This window comes from Narcine bancroftii, chromosome 3 (assembly GCF_036971445.1).
Source record: "Narcine bancroftii isolate sNarBan1 chromosome 3, sNarBan1.hap1, whole genome shotgun sequence".
Classification (NCBI taxonomy): domain Eukaryota; kingdom Metazoa; phylum Chordata; class Chondrichthyes; order Torpediniformes; family Narcinidae; genus Narcine; species Narcine bancroftii.
The window spans coordinates 232551846-232576603 of NC_091471.1; the positions used below are offsets into that span (position 1 = coordinate 232551846).

General features: G+C 52.4%; 2 protein-coding genes across 3 annotated transcripts in view; both read right to left on the reverse strand.

Annotated features, from left to right (window-relative positions):
* Positions 1-2311: 2311 nt before the first annotated feature.
* On the reverse strand, positions 2312-19862 carry fus (FUS RNA binding protein). Of its 2 annotated transcripts, XM_069926928.1 has the most exons (15): positions 19596-19862; positions 14954-14987; positions 12666-12826; positions 10319-10481; positions 9202-9458; positions 8895-9090; positions 7044-7078; positions 5121-5156; positions 4835-4944; positions 4556-4685; positions 4161-4268; positions 3691-3805; positions 3253-3344; positions 2804-2948; positions 2312-2539 (listed from the first exon to the last, which is right to left on the reverse strand). In XM_069926928.1, exons 1-15 carry the CDS (start codon positions 19606-19608, stop codon positions 2500-2502), a joined length of 1635 nt encoding a protein of 544 aa, XP_069783029.1. In that variant the 5' UTR covers positions 19609-19862; the 3' UTR covers positions 2312-2499. The 2 variants fall into 2 exon arrangements, with proteins under 2 accessions (XP_069783029.1, XP_069783030.1); XM_069926929.1 differs by lacking the exon at positions 3691-3805 and having other exon boundaries at positions 19596-19859.
* A 1306-nt stretch (positions 19863-21168) lies between these two features.
* rnf40 (ring finger protein 40) overlaps positions 21169-24758 on the reverse strand; it is a 33878-nt gene continuing 30288 nt past the window's right edge. Inside the window, exon 20 of the mRNA XM_069923163.1 lies at positions 21169-22918. Coding sequence (XP_069779264.1) covers positions 22742-22918 — 177 coding nt within the window. The 3' untranslated portion in view covers positions 21169-22741. The remainder of the gene's footprint in view (positions 22919-24758) is intronic.

A 24758-nucleotide genomic window follows, 5' to 3' on the forward strand; every position in this document is an offset into this window, starting at 1 on the left:
CACCCACCCCAGTTCCCCCAGAACCTACACACACCCCCAGCCCAGTACCTCAATACACAACTCAGAACCCCCAAAAAGTAAACACCCAGACCACACAAGATATAATCTTTCATGTTTAAATTGTTTATTTTTCTCCCTGATCATAGTGATGGCAATTATTTCACCCTGTTCCACCTACCCCGGGAGTGTGTGTTTCGGGACGGGGGAGGGGGAGCTTCACTCTGTGTCCCACCTCAGGTGTGTGTCACAGGACGGGGGGGGGGGGGTGTGGTGTGAGGGAGTTTCACTGTGTCCTCCCTGCTGTCTCGTTCCATTTATTCTATGTGGAGACACCAGTGAACGCTGTCATCTGGCAGGCTGGAATCTATGTCTGGACTGGATTCAGCTTGCCCACCAGAAGGGTCAGTATCGACCAGGGCATGGTGGGCGGATGATGGAGAAGGCTTTCAGATATTGAGCCAGCGTCAACAATGCCTGCTTCAGTCAGGAAACAAGCACAGAGTCGTGAGAAGTTAAGGAAAACAAGCAGAGAGGCAATGGAACCTCTACACATTAAAAAGGAGGAAGAGCTTGCTGCTTTAAAGCAAATGAGGATGGATAAATCCCCAGGGTCTGACAAGATATTCCCTCGGACCTTGAGGGAGGCTCTGTAGAATTTGCGAAAGGAGTTCTAGGAGATTGGATATGTAAGTATTTAGATAGTCAGGGATTGATTGGGAATAGTCAACGTGGCTTTGTGCACGAAAGATCATGTTTAACCAATCTTACAGAGTTGTTCGAGCAGGTTACTAGGAAAGTTGATGAAGGAAAGGCTGTGGATCTTGTCTAGGTCCCACATGGGAGGTTAGTCAGAAAGTTCAGACACTGGTATTCATGGTGAAGTAGTGAAATGGATTGACAATGGCTGGATGGGCGAAGCCAGAGAGTAGTGTTGGATGGTTGCTTCTCAGACTGCAGGCCCATGACGAGTGGTGTGTCATCTACATCAATGATATGGATGATAATGTGGTGAATTGGATTAGCAGGTTTGCAGATGAAACTAAGATTCGAGGCGTTGTGGACAGTAAGGAAGGTTTTCAAAGTTTGCAGAGAGATCTGGACCAGCTGGAAAATAGGCTGATAAATGGCTGCTAGAATTTAATGCAGATAAGTATGAGTTGTTGCATTTTGGAAGGACAAACCGAGAAAGGATGTCCACGGTAAACGGTCGAGCACTGAGGAGTGAGGTAGAACAGAGGGATCTGGGAAAACAGAAACAAGTGGATTGGGTTGTAAAAAGAGGTTTTGGCGCATTGGCCTTCAGGAGTACAGGAGTTGGGATGTTATGGTAAAGTTGTATAAGACATTGGTGAGGCCAGATTTGGGGCATTGTGTGCAGTTTTAGTCACTGAACTACAGGAAAGATCTCAATAAGATAGCAAAAGTGAAAATTTACTAGGATGTTGCCCAGATTTCAGGAACTGAGTTACAGGGAAAGAAAGGTTCAACAGGTTGACTTTATTCCCTGGTGCATAGAAGAATGAGGGGAGATTTGATCAAGGTGTTTAAAATCAAGAGGGGGACAGAGAGTAAATGTAGGTCGGCTTTTTCCATTGAGGGTGGGTCAGATACAAACCAGAGGACATGGGTTAAGGGAGAAAGGCAAAGTTTAGGGAGAATTTCTTCATATAGAGAGGGTGGGGGTGTGGAACAGGTTTAAGTGGTGAATGCAGGCTCAGTTTGAACGTTAAAGAAAATTTTGGACAAGTATACGGATGGAGAGGGATGGACTGGGTGCAGGGTCAGTGGGAAAAGGAATAGGCACAGACCAGAAGGGCTGAAAGGGCCTGTTTCTGTTCTATGGTTGTTATTACTTCCAGCACCTTCTCCCCCACCCCCCCCCCCCCCCCGGTTCAAATCTCCATCGTACACAGCTGGAGAGCCTGGGTGGGCCAGATGTTCCGTCTGGGTGTGGCAAGGGTGGGGAGGTTAATCACCCATGTCCCTGCAGTGAGGAGGGGTAGGGAGCAGTGGAAGGAGGAGTGGTTGGGAGAGGGCAAAGGAAGTAGGAGGGATGGAGATAGGAAGGGGAAGGACAGGAGGGTGTAGTAGTCAGGAGAGGAGGAAGGAAGGAGCAGAAGGGTGGGAGGTGTTAGGGATTGGGAGTAAAATAGGAAAAGAGGAGGGAGATTGGGATGTGGTCGGATGTGGGGGAGGGGGGGAGAAAGTGGCAGGGAGTGGGGGAAGGAGGTGGAGAGGGGTAGGGAGCCAGGATAGGAGGAGAGCGAGGGACCAGAACACTGTTACCTTGCAGCAGAAGTCACAAGGGGAATTAAAACAGTCGGAGGTTTAATGTGAACATTTGTGAAAATACAAATTAAAATCCAAGGAATACAAAACGAAAGTTCCTCTCACCACCGTAACAACTGTCACAGTCGGGCACAAGTCAACACAGAAACTGGAGACAAAATAAAAAACAAGCGGTAGAAATCCCATGGTCCCACTGAATATGTACACAATCTAGTAGGGTCGCTCTCTTCGGTCTTGTCTGTGGTCTCCCCTGGATGAGGGGGGAGGGTGGGCGAGGAGGGAATGGGTGAGAGAGAAGAGGTGGAGCAGGGGAGTGGGGGGAAAAGGGGGAGTGAGAATAGGGGAAAGGGGAGAGAGAAACTAGCATTAAAACTGCAGCAAGACAAAGGCCAACTGACCCTGACATCTTGGGGAACCCCGGGCGAATGGGAAGGGTCACGGTCCGCCTGAGCATGCAGTCTAGGGTCCCGGGAAACACAAAATTGGGAGTTCAACCCCTCAATCGTGGCCTTACCTGGAGTCCATCTTGCCGGATCCCATGCCGTAGCCTCCCCGATCACCCCCTCTGCTCCGGAAACTCCCTCTGTCACCGCCGCGTCCACGGAATCCTCCGCGGTCAAAGTTGCTGCGGCTGCCACGCTCTCCACCCCCATATCCACCTGTGCGGGGAGATACAGAGTGAAGACCCTCCTCACCGCCGTCACACCCTCTGGTCTCTCTCCCACCACATTCCCCTCCACTCCATGTCACACCTCCCCCCTCCCGTCACATTCCCGGGGTTGGAGTGTCACATGCCGGGCGGGGGGGGGGGGGGGGAAGAACAACAAGAGTGAAGTCCCCTCTCCCCCAGTCCTGGATCACACACTCCTGGGGTGGGACCCAGAGTGAAGATCCCTCTCCCTCCCCATCCCATCACACATTCCCAGGGTGGGACAGTGAAGCCCCCGACCCGCTGACACTCACCCATTTGAGGAGGCCCCCCTCCTCCTTCTGGTTTCGGGGATTTGCATTGGTTACACTCGTTCCTCCAGGAGAAGTTGATGTTGCCGCAGGTTCTGATCCCGGGAGCAGAGGGGGAGAAGAGAACATCTATGAGGCTGCTATCAAACCAGCTCGCTCACCCACAAGTCTGTCTAATCTCAGTGCCCAGGCCCCTTCCCCCAGGTGGCTCTGCCCCTCACCGACTCTCCCCTATTGTGTGGACAGGCCCTTTGGACCCACTCATCCCTGTCCTGTATTCATCCTCATTCCTCTGAACCATTTGCGTCCCAATCCTGGAGTCCACCCCACCCAGTCCTCGTCCCCAGAACCTCAGGAGGATTCCCGGTCTCCTCCCAGACCCATCTCCCAGTATAGGGGGAATTCCTGGACCCCACCCGAGCCCCGTACAGTTCCACTCACGGGTTAGTGCACTTCCAGTCTCCTGCTCTCTGCTGCCCGCCGCCGCCGCCACCTCCTCCTCCACCAGAGAACCCACCGCGAGGTCCCCCCCCGTATCCACCACGGCCCATCGGAGCTGCAGGGCAGGGAGAGAGACACACAGATGTGTGGGTGAGGGGTGGAGGGGACGTGGAGAGAGAGAGGGAAGAAACAAATGCAGTTAGTGTGGCATATAAACCTTGGAGACAAACTGAACTTGGAAACTGGACAGAGAAACGTGGGGCGGGAGGGAGGAAAGAGGGGGACGGAGAGAACTGGGGGGGGAAGGGGTGTCAGAGAGAACTGGGGGAGGGGAGAGGGGGACGCCGACAACTGGGGGGGGAAGAGGGGGACGCGGAGAACTGGGGGAAGAGGGGGACGGAGAGAACTGAGGGAGGTTACAAATGACAAACACACCTCCCCCTCCACCCTGGGGACAAGCAGACACTCACCTCCGCGACCTCCACCTCGACCCCCTCCACCCCTCATGCCTCCACGGTTGAACTCGGTCCTCCTAGTGGCAAAGGACACCTTGATTGGGTGACCATTGAAATCCTTCCCTGGAGAGTAGAAGAGAATGAGGTGAACCCCCACTTCCTTTCAATGCTGCGGGCTGCGGACCCCAGCAACCTCAGACAGCCCGACCTGGGACCACCCACCTTGTCCTGTGGTCCAGTTCCAATCCCCCAGACGTCCCCTGGGTCATACCCTGTTCCCCCAGACACAACCCCGTCAGACCCCAAACATATCCATGAGCCCAAGCCCCTCCCCCCACTGCAAGTTGGACCCCTATCTCCCAGACACCCTCCAGGTCAGCGCCTGAACTGGGGACCGCCACCCAGCTCACCGTCGAACCAGTCGATAGCAGCCTTGGCAGAGGGGGGGTCGTCGAAGGAAACAGTGGCCTCCCCCTTCAGCTTCCCAGTCTCGCGGTCCGTGTACAGGTTGATCATCGGCTGCCCTGTCCGCTTGTTCATCTGCAGGGAGATTAGAACATAGTGCAACACTGGATAGCGCACCATAAACACCCCTACATCCCACCGCAATTTAGTCTTGAGAACCAGGAATGGTGGGGACAGCAATGGAGGGGTGGACAGGGGAGTGGCAACTACCCCCCAGATCTCACCTTGATCACTCCGATCTGCTTGAAGTATTCAGCAACGGTGTCGACAGTCACATTCTCGCCCAGCCCCTGGACAAAGATGGTGTTGTTGTCAGAGTTGTCCTGGTCTGATCCTGCAAGAGTGGGGAGAGGGTGAGCCATCTAGTCTGTGCGGGAGGTGGGCTGACAATCTTGTTTCACCCCACCAGTCACCCATCTCCCTGCCTCAACCAACACCTCATGCCACATCCCGCGCAGCCTGTCCCCCTCTTCCCTCTCCCCACAGAGAGCAGTGGAGGGACTCTCCTACCTGAGTTTGAGGCTCCTGGCCCTTGCTCCCGAGGACCTTTGGTTGGAAAAACAAAAGGAAAGAAGAGGGAGAGATTTAACGCCTGGCCCAAGAAACCCCGTCTCCTCCCTGTGCCACCCCCACCTCCCCCACGCTGGGCAGGGCAGAGGCGCCATACTAGGTGCCGAGGTCCAATGTTGGCGCATGTGCTTCCTGGGACAAGAGAGCGTGTACAACCAAACTCCTGTGTGCGTGTGTGTACCTCTGTATCTCCTCGCCAGCCAACACCAGACCTGCCTCATCGAACTCTGCCTTTCACCGGGCTGGGGGTGTTGTGTGCAAATACTTTTGCCTTAATCAGAGGTTCTTTCCGTTCAGAAGACACTGTTCTCTTTTGCCGAGTATTCACGGCCTTCACTCCTTGATCGGTAGGTAACCGGCCACGGGTTGGTAACCGGCCACGGGTTGGTAACCGGCCACGGGTTGGACTCTGCTCACCCTGCCTAGGGCACAGAGATGAGCTTCTGGCCTCTGCCAACCACAGCCACACCATGTACATCCTGTTGACGCTCAAGCTGAGACCACGTGCACTGGCACAACCTTTGGGGACAGGCGTTAAGAGGTACTGAGCAAGGCTGGTGGCAGGACATGGATCAGTGTTTCGGTGGGTGGGGTAAGGTGGGCACCTAGCGGTTGACGGCAGAAGCACGGGGGCGACTGGGAACCACTTCCTGAGCAGGAGCGCAGGCCGCACCGCACATGCCCAACATTGGTACATCACTCGTCCCAAGCAGACACGGGGGGAGTCCGTGTACACACATGCATGTATTGACGGGGATGGGGGTGTGTGTGAGGCAGTAGATAGGGGGAGGGAAGAGTGATGGGGTAAAGAGATGAGGGAAAGGAGAACGAGAAAGGAGTAAGGTGGGGAGGGACAGGAAGAATGGGGAGGAAAAAGAACAGAGGGGAGGGTGGGGCTGAGGGGGAGAAGATCCAGCAAAGGAGAGAAGGGGTGGCAAAGACAGGTGGGGACGATGAGAGAGGGTGGTGGGGAGGATGAGAGGGTTGGAGGAGTGGAGAAGATAAGGGTTAGGAGGGGAGAAGATGGGGAAGGCAGAGAAGTGAGGAGGATGAGAAAAAGAGGCAGGGAAGAGGAAAGGGGGGGGGGGGTGGCAGAGAGAGGCAGGGAGGACAAAGAGGTGGGAAAAGAGGGAAAGAGCGCAAGAAATATACATATAGACCAGATCTTTCTCCTAAATTAACCACAAGGATTCGAGAGTAATGAGTGCATCAAAACATTCAGATATCAGTGTTGTCACCTGCATGCCCCCTTCGTGGAACACAGTTTTCAGACCCAAACGACCATAAAATATCCGTATTATAGAAGTAGGAAATACCAGACATGGCAGTGTTTTTAAACCAACTCACACCACCACTATATCTTAGCTTTGTTTGTTTTCACCAGTGTTCATTTTCATGCATACCAGTAACCCATTCCTCACCAGAGGTTGTAATTTACTCATTAACCCATTCCTCACCAAACAGTTATAATTTACTCATTAACCCAATCCTCACCAGAGGTCATTACTCATTAACCCATTCCTCACCAGAGGTCATTATTTACTCATTAACCCATTCATCACCAGAGATCATTATTTACTCATTAACCCATTCCTCACCTCCCAGTTATTTTATTTTGTGGGCGGGGGAGGCAGGTTTCAAGAATGAACTCTGTTCACAGGAGACACACTGAGATAACTCCCTCTCCCAATCTGTAGCAGTACACAACCCCATCCTCTCCCCGTCCCTTCCTCCCCCCTCCCTCTCCCACTGAAGCCTTCAACAGCGGGTTGCATGGACATCACATACTATTAAAACACAATGAACGCTTTCAACTTTTTTTTTCAGTTTCTCTGGCTTTTTTTGTTTTAACTCTTCACTTACCACCAAATTTATTGAATGTTCCTCGTTCACCACCGCTGAGAAGACAAATTTGAAGAATTTGAAGCTTTTCCACGTGTGTGTGTGTGTGTGTGTGAGTGAGAATGTGTGTGAATTTAAGCCTATGATATACAGATATAGATATATATGTAATACACCTTTTTTAAAAAAACCAGACCTTTTTGTTTTAAAACAACACTGGTATTGCAAACCAACTCTTTGTAGTTTATACTGGAATTTCCTCCACATTTACCAGAAAAGCTTTAAAGTGCCCAAAATTGCACCGTGTACACCCTGGTACCAAACTTCGTATAGAAACATTCACAACCTACGCTGAGCCAATTTTTTTTAAACCATTAACACCTCACCACACAGTTTTGCTTTCTCGTGGAGAAAAATGTACAAAAAAAAAGATAAATGCAGGACCCATTTCGTAGGCAAGAGATGCGACTTTGTGGTGGAGGCACCTCCTGGCCCATGACTTAACACACACAGTTTGCTAGGCAGAGCTTTTTTTTAAAAAAATGTTGCTTACAAGACATCGATCCGTTAACCATTAAACGGCTGAACAGGCTATGTAACAAACTTATTTTTTGGGGGGGGGGGTGGGGAGTGTGTACAACATGCAGCTCTCTCTGACTAAATATATTTAAGAAGAAAAAAACCAGCAGAACCAAAACAAAAGGACTTGGTTATGTAAACTAGTGTGGAGGGGGTGTAGAAGTGATACAAGTTCATTTCACTTTGAAACCTGTGGCACAAAATTGCAGAATTTGTTAACATCATAACAGCAGACAAGTCATTTCAAAGTGTTTCATCTCAAAGAAATACACACCTTTATAAATTGTACCTGGCAGCCCGGGAATACTCACCAGCCGCCCACACAGCACCAGATGGCAGGCAAGTGCTGTGGGTGCAGGGAGCAGCAGGTCGCACATGCCCAGAGCTGACCTTTAACAGGACGGGGGTGGGGGGAGGGCTGCTATGACGCACATGCACACACGCGCTGGCTGCGCGGAGCTGTGGGATGGGAGCCAATTCCCAGCCCTCCCCTTCCTCCCCCACCCTGCCCTCCCCAAAATCCCAGCCCAACCATCGTATTTTAGACAGACACATATATATATAATTATATATACACACACACACGTATAAAGAAAGCACCAGCGACACCACCTTCAGTTGATTTGAGATAAACACACTGCTCTCTCTGCACTGCGAAGGTTAGTGCACACACAGGAGATTGGACCATTGTTCAGATCCTGACCACGGCAAGGGGAAGGGGCTCCACATCGGAGACCCCGCCGCGGGATGACTGGCGGAAGCGTTTGGTTCACACAGCAGAATGAGAGGTACCCCCCCCCAACCCTGTCAGTCCATGTGATCAACTCCAACACCCTCCCCCCACGGCCACACCTGGACACTACCCCCGAGACCCAAGCTCTCTCCCCGACCACAGGAACCCCACCGAACACAGGATCCCACCCCATCCCCAATGGGACCACAGGTCACCCCACCCCACGATCCTCCCAATGGGACTTAGCTCACCCCTCCTAACACTAACCATGGGTCCTTAGCTCCATCCTCCCCCCCCCAACACTACATATGGGACTGCTCCCCTCCATGTGGCTATAGCTACCTCAGACATCCCGACTTGACATTATCCAAGGGATCCCAGCTCCCCCACCCACCATGGGACCCATCTGACACTACCCATGGGATCCTAGCTGCATCAGACACCATCCACAGGACCCCAGCTCCCTCAGGCCAACCACAGGATTCCCACTACCCTGACCTTGCTGCCTACACACGGTGACGAAGAGCAGCCGGAGATGGGGAAGCGAGCTGGACCCTTACCTCATGCCTCCACCTCGTCCTCCTCGGCTCCCGCGCCCACCTCCTCCTCCTCGCTCGAAGCCTCCTCCGCCGCCACCTCCTCCACGTCCATAACCGCCCCGTCCTCGCCCCCTCCCGTCCTGCTGGCCCCCGCCGTAGCCGCCCGGCTCTTGGCTACCGTAACCACCTCCAGAGCTGGAGTCTTGGTTGTATCCACCTTCAGAGACAGTGAAGATCACAGCATTACTGAAGGGAGTGTTGGACAGCCTATCCAGTCCTCCAAAACACACGGAGCAAGACTCCTTGTGCACATAGATCCCGTGCTCACCTCCTCCAGATCCTCCACCTCCACTGCCACCGTACTGCCCCTGTTGGCCGTAGCCGCCGCCCTGCTGTCCATAGGAGCTCTGCGGTTGGTTATAGGAGCCCTGCTGCTGGCCGTAGGAGCCCTGCTGCTGGCCGTAGGAACCCTGCTGCTGGCCGTAGGAGCCCTGCTGCTGGCCGTAGGAGCCCTGCTGCTGGCCGTAGCCACCACCCTGCTGGGGGTGACCATAGCTGGTGGTCTGGGAATTGGTTCCACCGTAGCTGTCAGCCAAGAAGAAACAGGCAGTTAAGGGAGTGAATGGGTTTGTTGGGAACTGTTCCCCCTCTGTCTCCTGGGACCGGGGAGAGGGTCAGTCACACCAACCCCTCCCCGTGTCATACGCCACCCTCCCCCCTCCATCAGGCACACCATCCCCTCCACCCATCACACACACTATTCCCTTCCCCTCCAACCGACACACCATCCCCTCCCCGTGTTAGATACACTGACCCCTCCATTCCTCAGATAATACAGCCCCTCTTCCTGCTCCTGCAGACACATCCTCTCTGCCCCCTCCCTCACTGTTCACTTCTCCCTCGCACACACACTGTCTTCATCCCCTTCTCCCTCTGTCCTCATTAACACACACCTCCCCCTACCTCTGGCACACTGTCTTAACCCCTCCCTCAAACTGTCCACTTCTCCCTTACAGTCTTCCCCCCTCCCTCAGACTGTCCCCTTCTCCCTCCGACACACCGTCTTCACCCCTTCCCTGATACACTGTCTCCATCCCCTCTCCCTCCCTCACACACCATCCCTTCCCCCCTCCATCCAACACTCTGTCCCCTCCACCTGTCAGATACTGTCTATTCCTCCTGCAGACACTCCGTGTCCCCCTCCTACCTCAGACACATACCCCCCCCTCTCTGAAACACCATCTCCTCAGTCATCTTCATCCCCTTCCCTCAGACACACCTTTCATCCATCCATCTGACACATCATCCCTGTCAGATACATCCTCTCCATCAAACACTGGCCCCTTCTTCTGACACATGCCTCCACCCCCATACACCGTCTTTACCCACTCCCTCAGACACACCATTCCATCCTCCAGGGACCATGTCACCTCCCAGAGCCTCACCTGCTGCCTGAGGTGGCTGAGGACGTCTGCTGCCCGTAGCTGGGGTACGAGGACTGTTGCCCGTACGAGCTCTGGGGTGTCTGAGCACTGCCGTACCCTGAGGAGCTGTAGGCACCCTGGCCAGAGTGGCTGTAGCCCTGAGAGGCTGGCTGGCTCCCGTACCCTGTGTAACAAGAGGAGGCAGCAGGTGGGCACCGCATACAGCTGTGGTCGCCGGAGGGTGGACGAGAGGGTGAAGTGCGGACATTCTCTGAGACTAGTCATGACAGGGCATTCCTCCCTGGAGCGCAGGAGGCTGAAGGGGGAACCGAGGGGCGGGGGGAGTGTGACACTTACTGCCTTTTCCCTACCCACCGAAGCCAGGGGGGGCTAAAACAATCTGGTTCGAGGTGACATGACAGCAAGGTCAGCAAAGTATAGTGTTCATACAGAACCAGTGACCAGGTTCAAACTTAACACTGCCTATAAATTCTCCCTATTTTATTGTGTTTCGACCCACCATCCGAAGATGTAGGTGTATTTCGGACACTGGGCTTCATTGGGCGGGGATTGTATTCAGTCAAGGGGGTCATATTGCAGCTCCATACAACTCTGGTGAGACCACACTTGGATTATTGGTCACCTCATTAAAGGAAGGATATAGAAGCTCTGGAGAAGGCACAGAGGAGATTCACCAAGTCATTACCGGGATTGGAGAATAAGGCTTATGAGGCAAGGTTTGCAGAGCTGGGTCTTTTTTTCTTTGAGCAAAGGATGAGAGGGGACTCTTGAGGTCTACAAGATTATGAGAGGCATTAGGGTGGACAACCAGCATCTTTTTCCCAGGGCGGGAGTAGCAAACACCAGAAGACATCTGTACAAAGCAATGTTTGGATATCAAGCTCAGGCTGCTGATGGTTTGGATTGGACTCCACACTGATGGGGTGACTGCGGCAGCAATGAAGGTAGGATCTGTGGACCCTTAGGGACTTTCTTCTGTTTATCTTTCCCCGACTGTTCCCCTTCAGGCAATTTCTGTTGATGGCCATCTGTCTGCCTGACCGCAGACAAAAGCTAGTTCTTTGTTATGTGACCATAAAGGTATCTTGGAAGTTTAGGGGAGACGACAGGGTTAAGTTGTTTTTAAACAGAGTTGTGGGGGCCTGCAAAACTTTGCCAGGGGTGGTGGTGGAGGCTGGAACATTAGGGGCATGTACAAGACTCTTAGACAGGTACACGGATGAAAGATAAAGAGAGGGTTACGGGGTATGGAGTGTTTTTTTTTGCAATTATATATGGGCGGTGCAATAGCTCAGCAAAAGGAGGTGTAAGGCGCTCCTTTCGTCTGACAGCCTGCAGGTCACCTTCGGGGCAAGGTGTAGTACCTGTTTAGCCTCCCAATAAGGGTCACGTGAAGCCATGGATTGCAGATGGTTTTACAAGCAGATTCTACAAATTGGAATTTATAGTTATAAAACTAAAAATCCTGGGCAGATGAATCTGCTGATCAATGGCCAGGGTTACCCTTGTATAATCATGAACTCAACATTGACTACGGTCTCAGCTCAAAGATGGAGCCTTCACCAAAGGAGAATGAGGGAGGCAACAACTACAATTCGGAGGGTCATATTGTGACAGATAGAGAGACATGATCGCCCAAGCCAAACCACCTGAATGTTGATGATATATGGGTCAGCACAAGATCCTGTACAATGCTGTAATGTTCTATAAATCATTCACATAGTTGGAAATTTCTATAGTTTGATCTGAGAGACCTCGCATCCCTGAAGGGAGCAGTGAGAAGAGGTTGTGACTAGGGGTTGGGTCCTTCAGGACTTTGGCTGCCTCTTTGAGGCAGCGTCTCATGTAGATGTCTGCAGTGGACGGCAGGTCATTGCCTATGTTTGCATCCTCCAACGTTCCAGGGCCCTGGACTTCTCAAACCAGGCTGTGACACACTGCCCGTGTATCTTCCCATGGAGCCCCTGTAATGGCTGAGCAAAGGGCGAATCCCCTTAAGACATTTCAAAGGTGTCAGTGAGCCTTCCATGCAATGGTGCAGGCAGATCTTGTTGGGGGGCCCCAGAGCGGGTTTGAAATCAGAGGCCCAGGGATCTGAAAGGAGCCGGGAGAGGGGATCTAACTGGGATCCTTTATGATGGGGGCTGCCTCAAGTAGATGGGTCAGCCACTGAAGGAGCCAGGAGAGGGTGTGACGAGAGTCCCTATGACAGGGGCTGCCTTATTTAGTGTCTTCAGTGGATGGATCCCCAACCCTGAAGGAGCCGGGAGACCATAACCAGGGTGAACACACAGAGGATCCCGTACGGCGCCACCAACGCTGCAGAGGATCATCAACCGAAGGTTACCTGTCTGTGCCTGGTTGTAGGAGGAACCGTAGCCTCCGCTCTGGCTGTAGGAAGAGGTATCGGCAGACTGGCTGTAGCCGCTGTAACCCTGGTGGCTGTAACCCTGTGGGGGGGGCTGGGTGTAGCCCCCTTGCCCAGGCTGGGTGTTGTAGCCCCCGTAACTGGAAGGAAAACAGCTGGTTACAACGTGCAATGTAGCGAGGCAATGGGATTTCAGGCACAATGGTTAGCATAGCCCTATCACAGCGCCAGTGACCCAGGTTTGAATCCAGGTACCTTCTCCCTGTGTCTGTGTGGATTTCCTCTGGGTGCTCTAGTTCCCTCCCACCGTCCAAAACATAGGGAGGTTGTAGGTTAATCAGTGTATTTGGGCGGCATGGTCTCGTGAGCCAGAAGGGCCTGTCACTATGCTGTAAGTCCTTGAATAACATTGTTTCGTTATAACATTCATGAGAAAAAAGTCAAAACACCAAGGTGGAGAAACTCAGCAGATCATACAGGTACTTTATGTAGTAAAGATGAAGATACATAACCAATGTTTCAGGCTTGAGCAGTCCCAAAGGTAGGAGGTAATAGGTGGAGAAGGAGGGAGATCATAGCAGCAAGCAGAAGGGGAGTGGCTCAGTGAATGGAGAAGGGGGTGGAGAGCTGGAAGAAAGAAGAGAGGGATGGGGGATGGAGGGAGAACAGGGAGTGGGCTAGCAGAAACCAGAGAAATTGATGTTAATGCCACCTGGCTTGGATGTGCCAGACAGAAAATTAAGTGTGACTCCTACAATTTACAGGTGGTCTCAGTGGGAGAGTACACGAGGCCGTGGACAAACATGGCAGCGTGGGAATGGGGCACGGGATTGAAATGGTCAGCCACTGTGAGATCCCTATCACTGATGCGGACAGAGCGAAGGTGCTCAGTGAAGCAATTGCCCAGTCTCTCCGATGGCTGAAGGGGGACCAGATATCGGAACCGGGATGCAAGGGGGTGCAGAAAGTGCTAGGGGTTCCTGACCATGTTGGCGATTCGGACTTGGAGCTCGGGTCACCAATGGTTGGGCTGGACTCTGTGCGGCTGCAGGTCCGCTGGAGGCGAATCTACGGACACTCAGTGACTCTGGGAGGGACTCTCTTTCTGACCGTAAGGGCACTTCAGGCAATCCCTGCCGAAGGCAAAACTGTCTGCCTCACAACAGGCAAAAGCAATTTTGTGTAACTTGTACAGGAGGTCACAAAGGGAGTACATCACTCCCGTGGATACACAAGTGAGGTGTTATTTCACTTGAAAGCACTGTTTGGGGCCCCCAATGGCAGTGAGGAAGGTGTGTGGCAGAATAATAAGGTAAAACATCACGTCCAACTTTGTTATTGCTGGCAGGAGCTCCCTCGTACAATTTTTGGTATTCAAACATTTATTCTTTAATTTTTTTCCCTGTTGCAATGAGCGCCAAATGTGAACTGTGATCACAAAACGCACAGAAAAGATGTTACATTACAAACAAAATTAGAAGTGTTAAGGAGGCTTGATATTGGACAGCAGGCTGTGGATATTGGAAAGACTCTTGGTCGGCATTGAACGCCACTAAGATTGAAGCAAAGTTGGAATTTCTTGCCACTTGCCCAACCTCACCTTCAATGAGGATGATCACTGCAGCATCTGTCACCCCCCTCCCTCCCCAGACACTCCACAACCACGACAACACACATCACTCACTTATTCACCAAAATCAGTTAGTTCTGATTAAATACTTCTTCTATGTCTATAGGATGGTCGTGGTGAGGGTCATGTGACCTCTCCGCCTGGAATCTGGTGGGAGAGTGGATTGATGTGATTGGTTTGTACTGTGCGTGTATTAGAATAGTTTCTGGCATTGGTCGTGTTAAGCCCGATGTGACTGGGTTGTACTGTGTACGATTGAGAATACTTGTGTGTTATCCCTGCTGTGATCCCAGGACATGTTTCAATAAAGATTATTTCTGCATTCAGCCTGTGTCCATACCCGCTAATCTTTGAACCCACCGAACTTTACCCTTCCCACAAAATAACAGCACATTTATTTCAATGTTTAATATTAGAAGTGGTTTGGCTCACTATTTTGAAGTTTGGTAATTTTTTGAGAGGAGAAATAAACCATAGGAACTTAACACTCTGTTTTTAATAATTGAGTTTACAATAAAATTGGTTTTGTTTAACACCGTTTCACTAACAGCAGCACTTTTCAAGAACGTATCAAGACCGTTAAAGTGAGGATGCGCAGTACATTTGTATTTACAAAAGAGATGGAAGGCACACTTACCTCTGGGTAGACGGTTGTCCGAAGTTTCCAAGGTCTAGAAGGCAGGAGCGGAGGGGGTGAGAGAGAGAAAACAGAGGATTCAGAATTTACAGCTGGACAAAGCTTTCACGAGGCAGGACAGGGAGGTTTGGGAAGGGTACAGGGGTGGGACAAATGAGTTCCTTTCTCTGTGGCAACAGGGAAACCAGATGACGGTTAAAACCATGATGGAGCCAACAAATGTCTGGCTGTGGTACAGGAGCTGCCAAGTCACCACAGAGGATCATCACAACCACCCCTATCACTGCCCCCCACACCCCCCCCCCCCCGTGACGACGGTTACCAGGATTGTCAGTTAAATGAGGCTCAAAGAATGGTTGAGGGTCCTTTCTATCCAGTACACAGGATCTTTGACCCATCAAAATTACGACAGCCAGGCCGGGGAAGTTTCTTCCCGCAGCCTGTGAGATTGATGAACAGTGCCCTGTAACTGAGGAAATGTGTGTGTGTGTGTGATCACAATGGGCTGTGCATGGGGAATGTGTGTGCACCAGGGTCCAGAGAAACACTGGGTGAATATGGAGTCAAGATGATAAACTTGAACCTAATACTGGCAGGTTTCTTTCAAGTGGTAGGTGCTGGGGATAGAGTGTTTCCAGAGACTAACATTCCTGTCAAATCATTTCTGCACCTTCTTGGTTGTCGACAACCAGTTCAGTGGAATATGGGCCCCGAAGACTTTCATGGGATCTCGCTAAGTGCAAAGGTTCACCTTCTACAACTGGAAATAGATGAGCCATGTCAGAGGAAAGCATTAAGATTGTAACATGAAAGTAGACTGGGAAAGTCCGGTTGGAATGGGGTCTCAGAGAGAGTGTGTGGATCGGGTGCTGTGTCATGAACCAGAGGGAATTAGAGAGCCTAAGGTAAAGGGACCCTTGGGAGGGAGGCCATGATAACGATAAGCAGATGACACCTGAATCAGTGGTAGGGCAGGTGGTGCTGAGGATATGGAAAGGCTGCAGAGACTTGGGTCGATCAATCAGAATGGGCAGATTAAATACAATGTCATGCACTTTGGCAGAACGAAGAGATATACAGAATATTACTTAAACAGGGAGAACATTCTTCAGAGGTACAAAAGGACTTGGGAGTCCTCGTGCAGGATACCCAAAAGGTTCCAAGGTTGGCATTCATTTCTAGATAGCAGGGGATGTAACGTTGAAACTCTCTAGGGCACTGGTGAGACCTCACTTTGGAGTACATTATTTGAGAAGAGGTCCTGGCATTGGAGAGATTTCAGATTTACTAGAATGATACTAGGAATGGAAGGGTTACCACACGATGAACGATTGTCGGCTCTTGGACTGTACTCGTGGATGAGGAGGGACCTCAGAGATCTTTTGACTGCTGAAAGGCCTGGACAGAGTAGATGTGACAAGGATGTTTCCCATGTTAAGGGACTATCAAACATGAGGGCACAACTTCAGGATAAAAGGATGACAAGAGTCAGTGGAACTTGTTGCCACAGGTGGCCATGGATGCGAGATTGTTGGGCGCATTTAAGGCAAAGATTGATAGGTATTTGATGATTCAGGGCATTAAGGGTTACGGGGGAGAAGGCTGGGAAGTGGGAGGATGGATCAGCTCGGTGGGCTTCCTTCTGCTCCTGGATCTTGTGATCTCTGGGCAGGAGAGGAACTGGAGCTGAGGCCACGACTGAAATGGACTGAGGAGAGTGAAGGTGGATAAATCATCTTTTCCAGATGGATGACAGCACAAGGTTCTAAAAGAGGTAACCAAGGAGATTTTGGAGGCTTTGTGGGTGACCTTTCAAGAATCACAGGATTCTTGAGTAGTTCCAAAGGATTGGAAAGGTGCAAGTGTCACACCACTATTTAAGGGAGGGAGGCAAAAGCGGACTAATCATCCATTTGTGGTTTGCAAGATGTTGCTATCTATTATCAAGGACAAGACTTCAGGACACGTTTCTTTGAGGAGGTAACAGGAAGGACATAGCAAACCAGCAGGTGTAATTTATTTCGACTTACAGAAGAACATTGAAAAGGTGCTACACCAGATGGCTCAGCAAGACAAGAGCCCATGGTATGATTGGAGAGATACTAGCACAGTTGACTGGTGGTGACCAGGGGTCTTCTACAGGGCTCGGTGTTGAGACTGTTCCATTTCATGTCAGTTGATTTGGATGGAATTGACAGCATTGAGTCCACGTGTGCAGACAACACAAACAACGGAGGAGGGGCAGATAGAGTTGAGGAAGCACGGAGTTTGTAGAGGGCTTTAGACAGGTTAGAAGGGCAAGAAAATGGCAGTGTAGAGAAATCTATGATCGTGCATTTTGGCACACTGTGGAGCAGTCATTCTCACCCCAAGGTGCGCGTGCATGCCACAACACATTTAAAGTAAAAGCCTAGTTCTTTTTGCCTCACATGACACAAGCAGCCACTAGGACATGAGTATAGAATAAACCAGAACTTGAGAATGGGTGCAATGAAGTATTCTTAAGAGGGCAACGTTTGGAAATCAGAGGTCACAGTGACTTGAGATCCCTCATGCAAAATACCCTGAAGGTTAACCTGCAGATACAGATAATGGTAAGGAAGGTAAATGAATCAACAGAATTCATTTAGAGACAGGCAGCATATAAATGCAGGAATATAACAGAGGTTTTGAAAGGCAATGTCCATCATAATTAGATATACCTTTCATCCTTCTCTCAGTAATCATCAATTCCCTCCCCAATCAAGAACTTATCTACTTCAGCATTGAGAGTAGTTTTGGGCTCCATATCTAAGGAAGGATGTGTTGGCATTGGAGAGGTTCCAAAGAATGATCATCAGAATGACAGGGTTATCATGAGGAGCGCTGAATAGCCCTGGCAACTGTTCTCCCTGGATTTTGGAAGAATTGGGCTCATTGAAGCCTATCAAATACTGAGAGTGGATGTGGAGAGGATTTTTCCCTATGCCGTGGGATGTCTGGGAGAAGAGGGCATAGCTTCAAAATACAAAAACGTTCCAAATGTACTGTGGGTGTAAATTGGGCAGCAGACATGTGGGCCAAAATGGTCTGCTGTCTTGCAGAGTATCAAAATTTAAATGTAAAAATATCCCCTTAGTCCAGGGGTTCCCAACCTGGGGTACATGTACCCCCAGTGGTACATTTGCACTTTTCAGGGGGTACATTGGGTCTGAGAGAATTACCACTACCGTACAATACATCGTGTTGTAATCTGCAGTCAAATTACAATGTCATGTTTTTTTTAATCCTTAATTTTTAGGGGTACATGGGAACCTATAAAAATGCCCAAGGGGTACAAAGGAACAAAAAGGTTGGGAACCCCTGCCTACTTTTGACTTTTCATGCACAATTTTATTTATTGCTGAAAAGTGGTTTTAGTTTGTAGTGTGGCACTGCTGCAAAACCACAAATTTTGCAACCTGCTCATGACAATATATTCTGATTCTAAGGGGGTTATTTTTTTTACCCAGAGGATGGCAAATCTATGGAATTTAGGGCTGCACCTCCCTCCCTGGCCCCCAACCCCATTCACTCCTTCTCCCCAATTCCTCCTCTCACTCCATCCCTCATTCCCTGTGCCCTTCCTCCTTTCACTCTTCCTTCTCACTCCATCCTCCCCTTATTCCCGATGTGCTTCATTTTTTCTCCTTCCCATCTGCCCCCTTCCTTCCCCTCATTCCTTACTCACCCTTTTCATGCCTCCTCCTCCACCTCAGTGCTCTTCACCACTTTCCTCCCTTTACTCTTCCTCCCGTCTGCTTCTGTCCTCTCCCTGCCCCTTTCCTCCTCCCTCACTATCCACCCTCATTCCTTCCTCCCGCTCACTCCACCCCTCTACCTTTCCCCTCACTCCCCTCCGTCAGCCTCCCCTTCCTCACCTCTCCCTTCCCCTCCTCCTCACTGTCCCCCATTCTTTCCTCCCGCTCACTGCTCCCCTCTCTCCTCTCCCTGCTCCCCCTCATTCGGCCCAGGCCCCACCCCGGCTACGCACTGACGTCACCGCGCACGGCCGAAGGCCGCAACAGGCGGTCGGGAAAGAACGATGCCCGGATGTGGCCGCCGCCGCTCAGGCCCAATCAGCAACGTCTCCCAGCCCCACAACACCCCATCCGACGCCATCCTCCTCCTGGGCCCGTCCACTGCCACCAGGACAGCACCGAGCCGCAGCCCGACGACCCCCCCCCGATGAACGGGGTGAGGGGGGAAAATCAAAACGCCGCACCATCCATTTCGCCGCCTAGGTCCTTCCACCGTCATCCACTACCCCAGCCCCGTCCCTTTTCCTCTTCTCCCTCCTTCCTTTTAATCCCCCCCATCCCCCGTGGCGCCGCCATTTTATAAACGGTCGGAGTGGCCAAAATGGCGGCGGCGACCGGCCGGGTTTTACCACAATGTCTACACCAAGGAGACCCCATCCACCGCCCGAATTCAAGACGAGGCGGGGCTCAAACTTTCCCGCCGCGATCGGGCAGGGAATATATTAAATCGCGGTTTTTTTTAATACAAGGAAAGAAAATGGCGGGAGAGATAAAATGGAGGCCGGGTGATGGAGATGGGTGGGTGGTGAGGAGCGCTGTTGGTTGCTTCCAGCCGCCTTAAATACGGGGTTCAATCCGCTTACCGTTCGACGCCATCCTCGTCCTCCTGCTGCCGCCTCCCGACTGACGGCGGGACGGAGCGGACGAGGCGGGGAAAAGAGGGGGCTGCGGGCCGCGGAACTTCGGGGGGGGGGGGGAAATCAGGTCTCCGCCATCACCCCTTTTCTCCCTCCCGGAGTCGTTCGGACGCGTTCTCGGAACTTCAACTGTATTTTTTACTCTTCAGTCAGATCACAGCGCAAGGTCTCTTGATTTTCCCCCGCTATTGAGGAGGACGCAGCGGCAAACACCCCACCTCCGCCCCGGTCGCCGCATTCCGTGTGGTACACTCCAGCAGTCACGTGGGGCAGAGGGGGAAACGCCACGCCTCTTCTCCGGCAACCACGTGGAGAGGGCGGTGGTCGGAGATGGGCGTCACGTGGTTAAGCCGTTAGGTCCGAGGGCCGCGAGCCAATACCCTCGTTCTCCCTCAATCACGTGTGGGGGAAGATCTGGCGAAGGTCACGCGCACAGGTGGTTGGATGACCTCACGCGAGCCGCTGGCCAATCCCCTTTCTCCCCTCTCACGTGTGGGGGAGAGTTTCCGAAGGCGGAGAGACATGTGTTTAGGTCCGAATTCGTGACCACACGCGAGCAGCCGGCCATTTCTCCCCCACGCGACACGCAGTGGCATGACGTTCAAGACATCCTTACTTCCACCAGTTTCCTCAGTCGATCGCGTCACTTGACATCACCTTTTTCTTCCCAATCCCCTGCGGGGGTGTCTATCGGATCAATCAGCATCACGGATTGTCTCGGGGGGCGGGAGGGAGGGGCAATTTCTTTATTCATGCTCCCCCCCCGTTTCAGCTCTCCACCAGGTGGCAGCGCCCAAAAGCCGTGACCTCGAGGGGGGAATCAGGATCGCCCAATCGTACCGAGGGGTGATCGGTACCGATGAAGGAGCTCGGTGAGGGGTGACGATCCCCCCCGAGGTTGGCAGACTAGCGTGCATTTAATGGGCTCCTCTGCACAAGGAGAAGGGGGTGATGTTGTCACTGCAGTTGACCAGTAAAGCACGAAGCCATTCGGCCCCACCCCTCCTTTCTAGCCTAGTCCTGAAATGGCCGCATTAGCCAACGTTTGCCTATCTCCTTCCATGTCCTGAGGTCTCCCCATTCTACAACCTTCTCCACCTTTCACCATGTCGGTCCCTGTACCCCGGTGTCTCCCTGTTCTACAACACTCCCTACTGTTCACCATGTCAGTCCCCATATGCCAAGGTCTCACTGTTCTACAACACTCCTCGCCATTCATCGTGTCGGTCCCCGAACCCCAAGGTCTCACTGTTCGACAATACTCCCCACCATTCACCGTGTCCCAGAGGTCTCTCTGCTTTAAGTTCACTGTGTCAGTTTAACCCACCCCAAGTGCAAAAAATTAAACCTCATCTGCCTCTGGAAGCCTGAAACATGGCCACTGGCCTCAAAAGCAATGCACAAAATGGCTGCTGCATCACCCAAGATGCCCACAACATGGCCCCTGTACCACCAATTGGCCTGGAGATGGGCAGTGCTGTTGAAATGGGTTGTGGAACTCATCGAAGGGGTCAAGGAATGATCATACAAGATGGCAGCTTTGAATTTATTGAGGCAAGAAGGCAGAACATCTGACCAGCGAGCGCTCTTCACTGTGCCCAACAAGGAAACAATAAATTAAAAAAAAAACCACCCACAGCCAAACATTCGACTTTTCCAGAATCCCGTCATGGCTGAATCACAGTTCAAGATGATGCGGCCCCTGTCCCACCCCACATTCTTCCCTAACCCCACCCAACATGGCTTCCAATCTTTTAAAATACAAAGCTTGGGGTAAAACAGCATACAACGCAAGCACCACACAAAAAAGTGAGGACCTGAGGGGATGTGATGGGGCTGTCAGTGGGATGCTCCAGGTGTCGAGGAAGTGCTGTCTGGGTGAATGTCCTTAATGTAGCTCAAAGTGGCCATGAACATCCTTCCCTACCCACCTTTCTCAACCAACTCTGCCCCACTGAAAATGCCCACTTATCTCCCCTTCTCAGAATGGCCACCCATGTCCCCTACTCAGAAAGGCCACCCATGTCCCCAATTCAGCCCCACTAAAAATGGACACCAATCTCCCCAACTCAGCCCCACTCAAAATGGCCTCCATTCTCCACAGCCTCATTCAAAATGGCCACCGATCTCCCAACTCAGCCCCACTCAAAATGGCCACTGATCTCCCCCAACTCAGCACCACTCAAAATGGCCACTGACTCACCTTCCCTCAGCTACTTGATCTCAATCTACATTCATAAAAGGCATCGAGAAAGGTTCGGGAGTTGGAGGGGGAGAGAGGGTTTAGTGAATCGGAGAGGGATGAGGGATTAGAGAGGGTGCAGGTGTTCAGTAGGTAAGAGGGTTTGGGGGTTGGAAAGGAAATGAGGTTCTGGGGTCAGAGAGAGTGTTTCTGGCTTGGAAAGAAGTTGGTAACAGGAGGATCTGGGGTCGGTGAGTGGTTGGTACCAGGGTCAGAGAGGGAGTGGTACAGGGAAGATTCAGGATCCAAGAGGTGGGTGGTACAGGGGTGGACAGGAGGTGGTACCAGGGTCAGAGTGGCACTGGGGTCGGAGAGCAGGGGTGGCACCGTATCAGAGAAAGATGGTCCTGGGATCAAAGAGGGGATGGTACCAAGAGGTTTCAGGATCGGAGAGGGGGGGTGGTATCGTTTGGAAAGGGAATGGTACTGGGGTCGGAGAGGGGCCTGGGACCAGAAATATCCAGGTCAGAGATGGTGGCAGTACCGGAGTTGGAACCAGGAGGTTCCAGGGTTGACCGCAGAAATTTCTAGTGTTGGAGAGGGGGTGTTACTGGGAAGAACTGGCTCAGACAGGAAGTGGTACAGGAGGTTTCCCTCTTGGAATAGGTATAACTAGATCAGAAAGGGAGTGGTACAGGAAGGTTCCCTCTTGGAGAGGGGTGGTCTCTGGATCAGAGAGGGAGTGGTAAGGAAGGTTCCCTCTCAGAGAGGGGGTGGGGTAACCAGATCGGAGAGGGGCCTTTGGATCGGAGAAAGAGTGGGACGGGAAGGTTCCCTCTCAGAGATGGGGTTTCCTGATCGGACCCCTCCATACTCCCCATGCTACCCTGCCCACTGTCCTGGGACCCCCTCAGCTGATATAGATGCGGTGGAAGTCATTGGCTCCAAAGGCAGCATTGCACTTGGGACACTTGCGCTGCCGGGTGTCATAGCGAGTCTTCACGCATTCGAAGCAGAAGACGTGGAAACACTTGATCAGCACCGCGTCCTTCTTCCTGGCATTGCAGCAGGGGCAGGTGAGTTTCGCCTGGGGGGTGAAGAACAGGGGGCCGGGGTTACAACATCCACCATTACTGGGGAAGAGGGTCGATGGGTTACACCACCCTCCGTTAGCGGGGAGAGTGTTGCCGGGTTGCACCACCCTCCGTTACCGGGGAGAGTGTTGGCGGGTTGCAGCCACCTCCATTACCGGGGTAGAGGGTCACCGGGTTACAACACACTCCATTACCGGGGAGAGTGTCGCCGGGTTACACCACACCCACCTCGATTACCGGGGTAAAGGGTCGCTGGGATACACCAACCTCTGTTACCGAGGAGGGGGTCGCCAGGTTACACCACCCTCCATTACTGGGGGAGAGAATGGCCGGGTTACACCACCCTCCGTTACTGCGGAGAGGATCTATGGGTTGCCGGGTTATACCCCCCCCTCTCCATTACCGGGGTAGAGGGTCGCAGGATTACACCACCCTCTGATACCGGGTGAGAAGGTCGCCAGGTTACACCCCCACTCCATTACCGGGGTAGAGGGTTACCGGGTTACAACACACTCCATTACCGGGAGAGTGTCGCCGGGTTACACCACACCCACCTCGATTACCGGGGTAAAGTGTCGCCGGGATACAACACCCCCTGTTACCGAGGAGGGGGTCGCCAGGTTACACCACCCTCCATTACTGGGGGAGAGAATGGCCGGGTTACACCACCCTCCGTTACTGCGGAGAGGATCTATGAGTTGCCGGGTTATACCCCCCTCTCCATTACTGGGGTAGAGGGTCACAGGGTTACACCACCCTCTGATACCGGGTGAGAAGGTCGCCGGGTTACACCACCCTCGGTTACCAGGGAAGAGGGTCGCCGGGTTACACCAACCTCGGTTACCAGGGAAGAGGGTCGCCGGGTTACACCACCCTCCTTTACTGGGGAAACAAGTAGCTGGGTTACACCACCCTCCATTACCAGGGGATAGGTTCGCCAGTTACATCAGACTCCATTACCGGGGGAGAGGGTCGCCGGGTTACACCACACTCTAATACAGGGTGAGAAGGTCGCCGGGTTACACCACCCTCCGTTACCAGAGAGAGGGTCACCGCCAGGTTACACCCCCGTCCAATACAGGGGGAGAAGGTCGCTGGGTTACACCACACTCTGTTACCGGGGAGAGGGTCGCCGGGTTACACCACCCTCCTTTACTGGGGAAGCAAGTCGCCGGGGTACACCACCCTCCAATACCGGGTGAGAAGGTCGCCGGGTTACACCACCCTCCTTTACTGGGGAAGAAAGTCGCTGGATTACACCATACTCCATTACCAGGGGATAGGTTCGCCAGGTTACATCAGACGCCATTACCGGAGTGAGGCTCACAGGGTTACAACATTACAAAATCCTCCTTTAGCAGGGGAGAGGGATGCTGGGTTACACCACCCTCCATTAATAGGGTAGAGGGTGGCCGGTATACACCACCCTCCATTACCAGGTAGAGGGTCTATGGGTTACAACACCTTCCATTACCAGGGGAGAGAATGGCCGGGATACACCAGCCTCCGATACCAGGGAGAGGGTCGCCAGGTTACACCACCCTCCATTACCGGGGAGAGGGTGCCAGGTTACACCACCCTCCTTTACTGGGGGAGAGGGGATTACAACATCCTCCTTTACCGGGGAGCGGGTTGACAGGTTACACCACACGCTGGTACCGGGGGAGAGGATCACCGGGTTATACCACTCTCCCTTACCAGCGGAGAGGATCGCTGGATTACACCACCCTCCGTTACCAATGAGAGGGTCGACAGGTTACACCACCTTTCGTTACTGGTGCAGAGGGTGGCCGGGTTACACCACCCTCCTTTAATGGGGGAGAGGGTCACAGG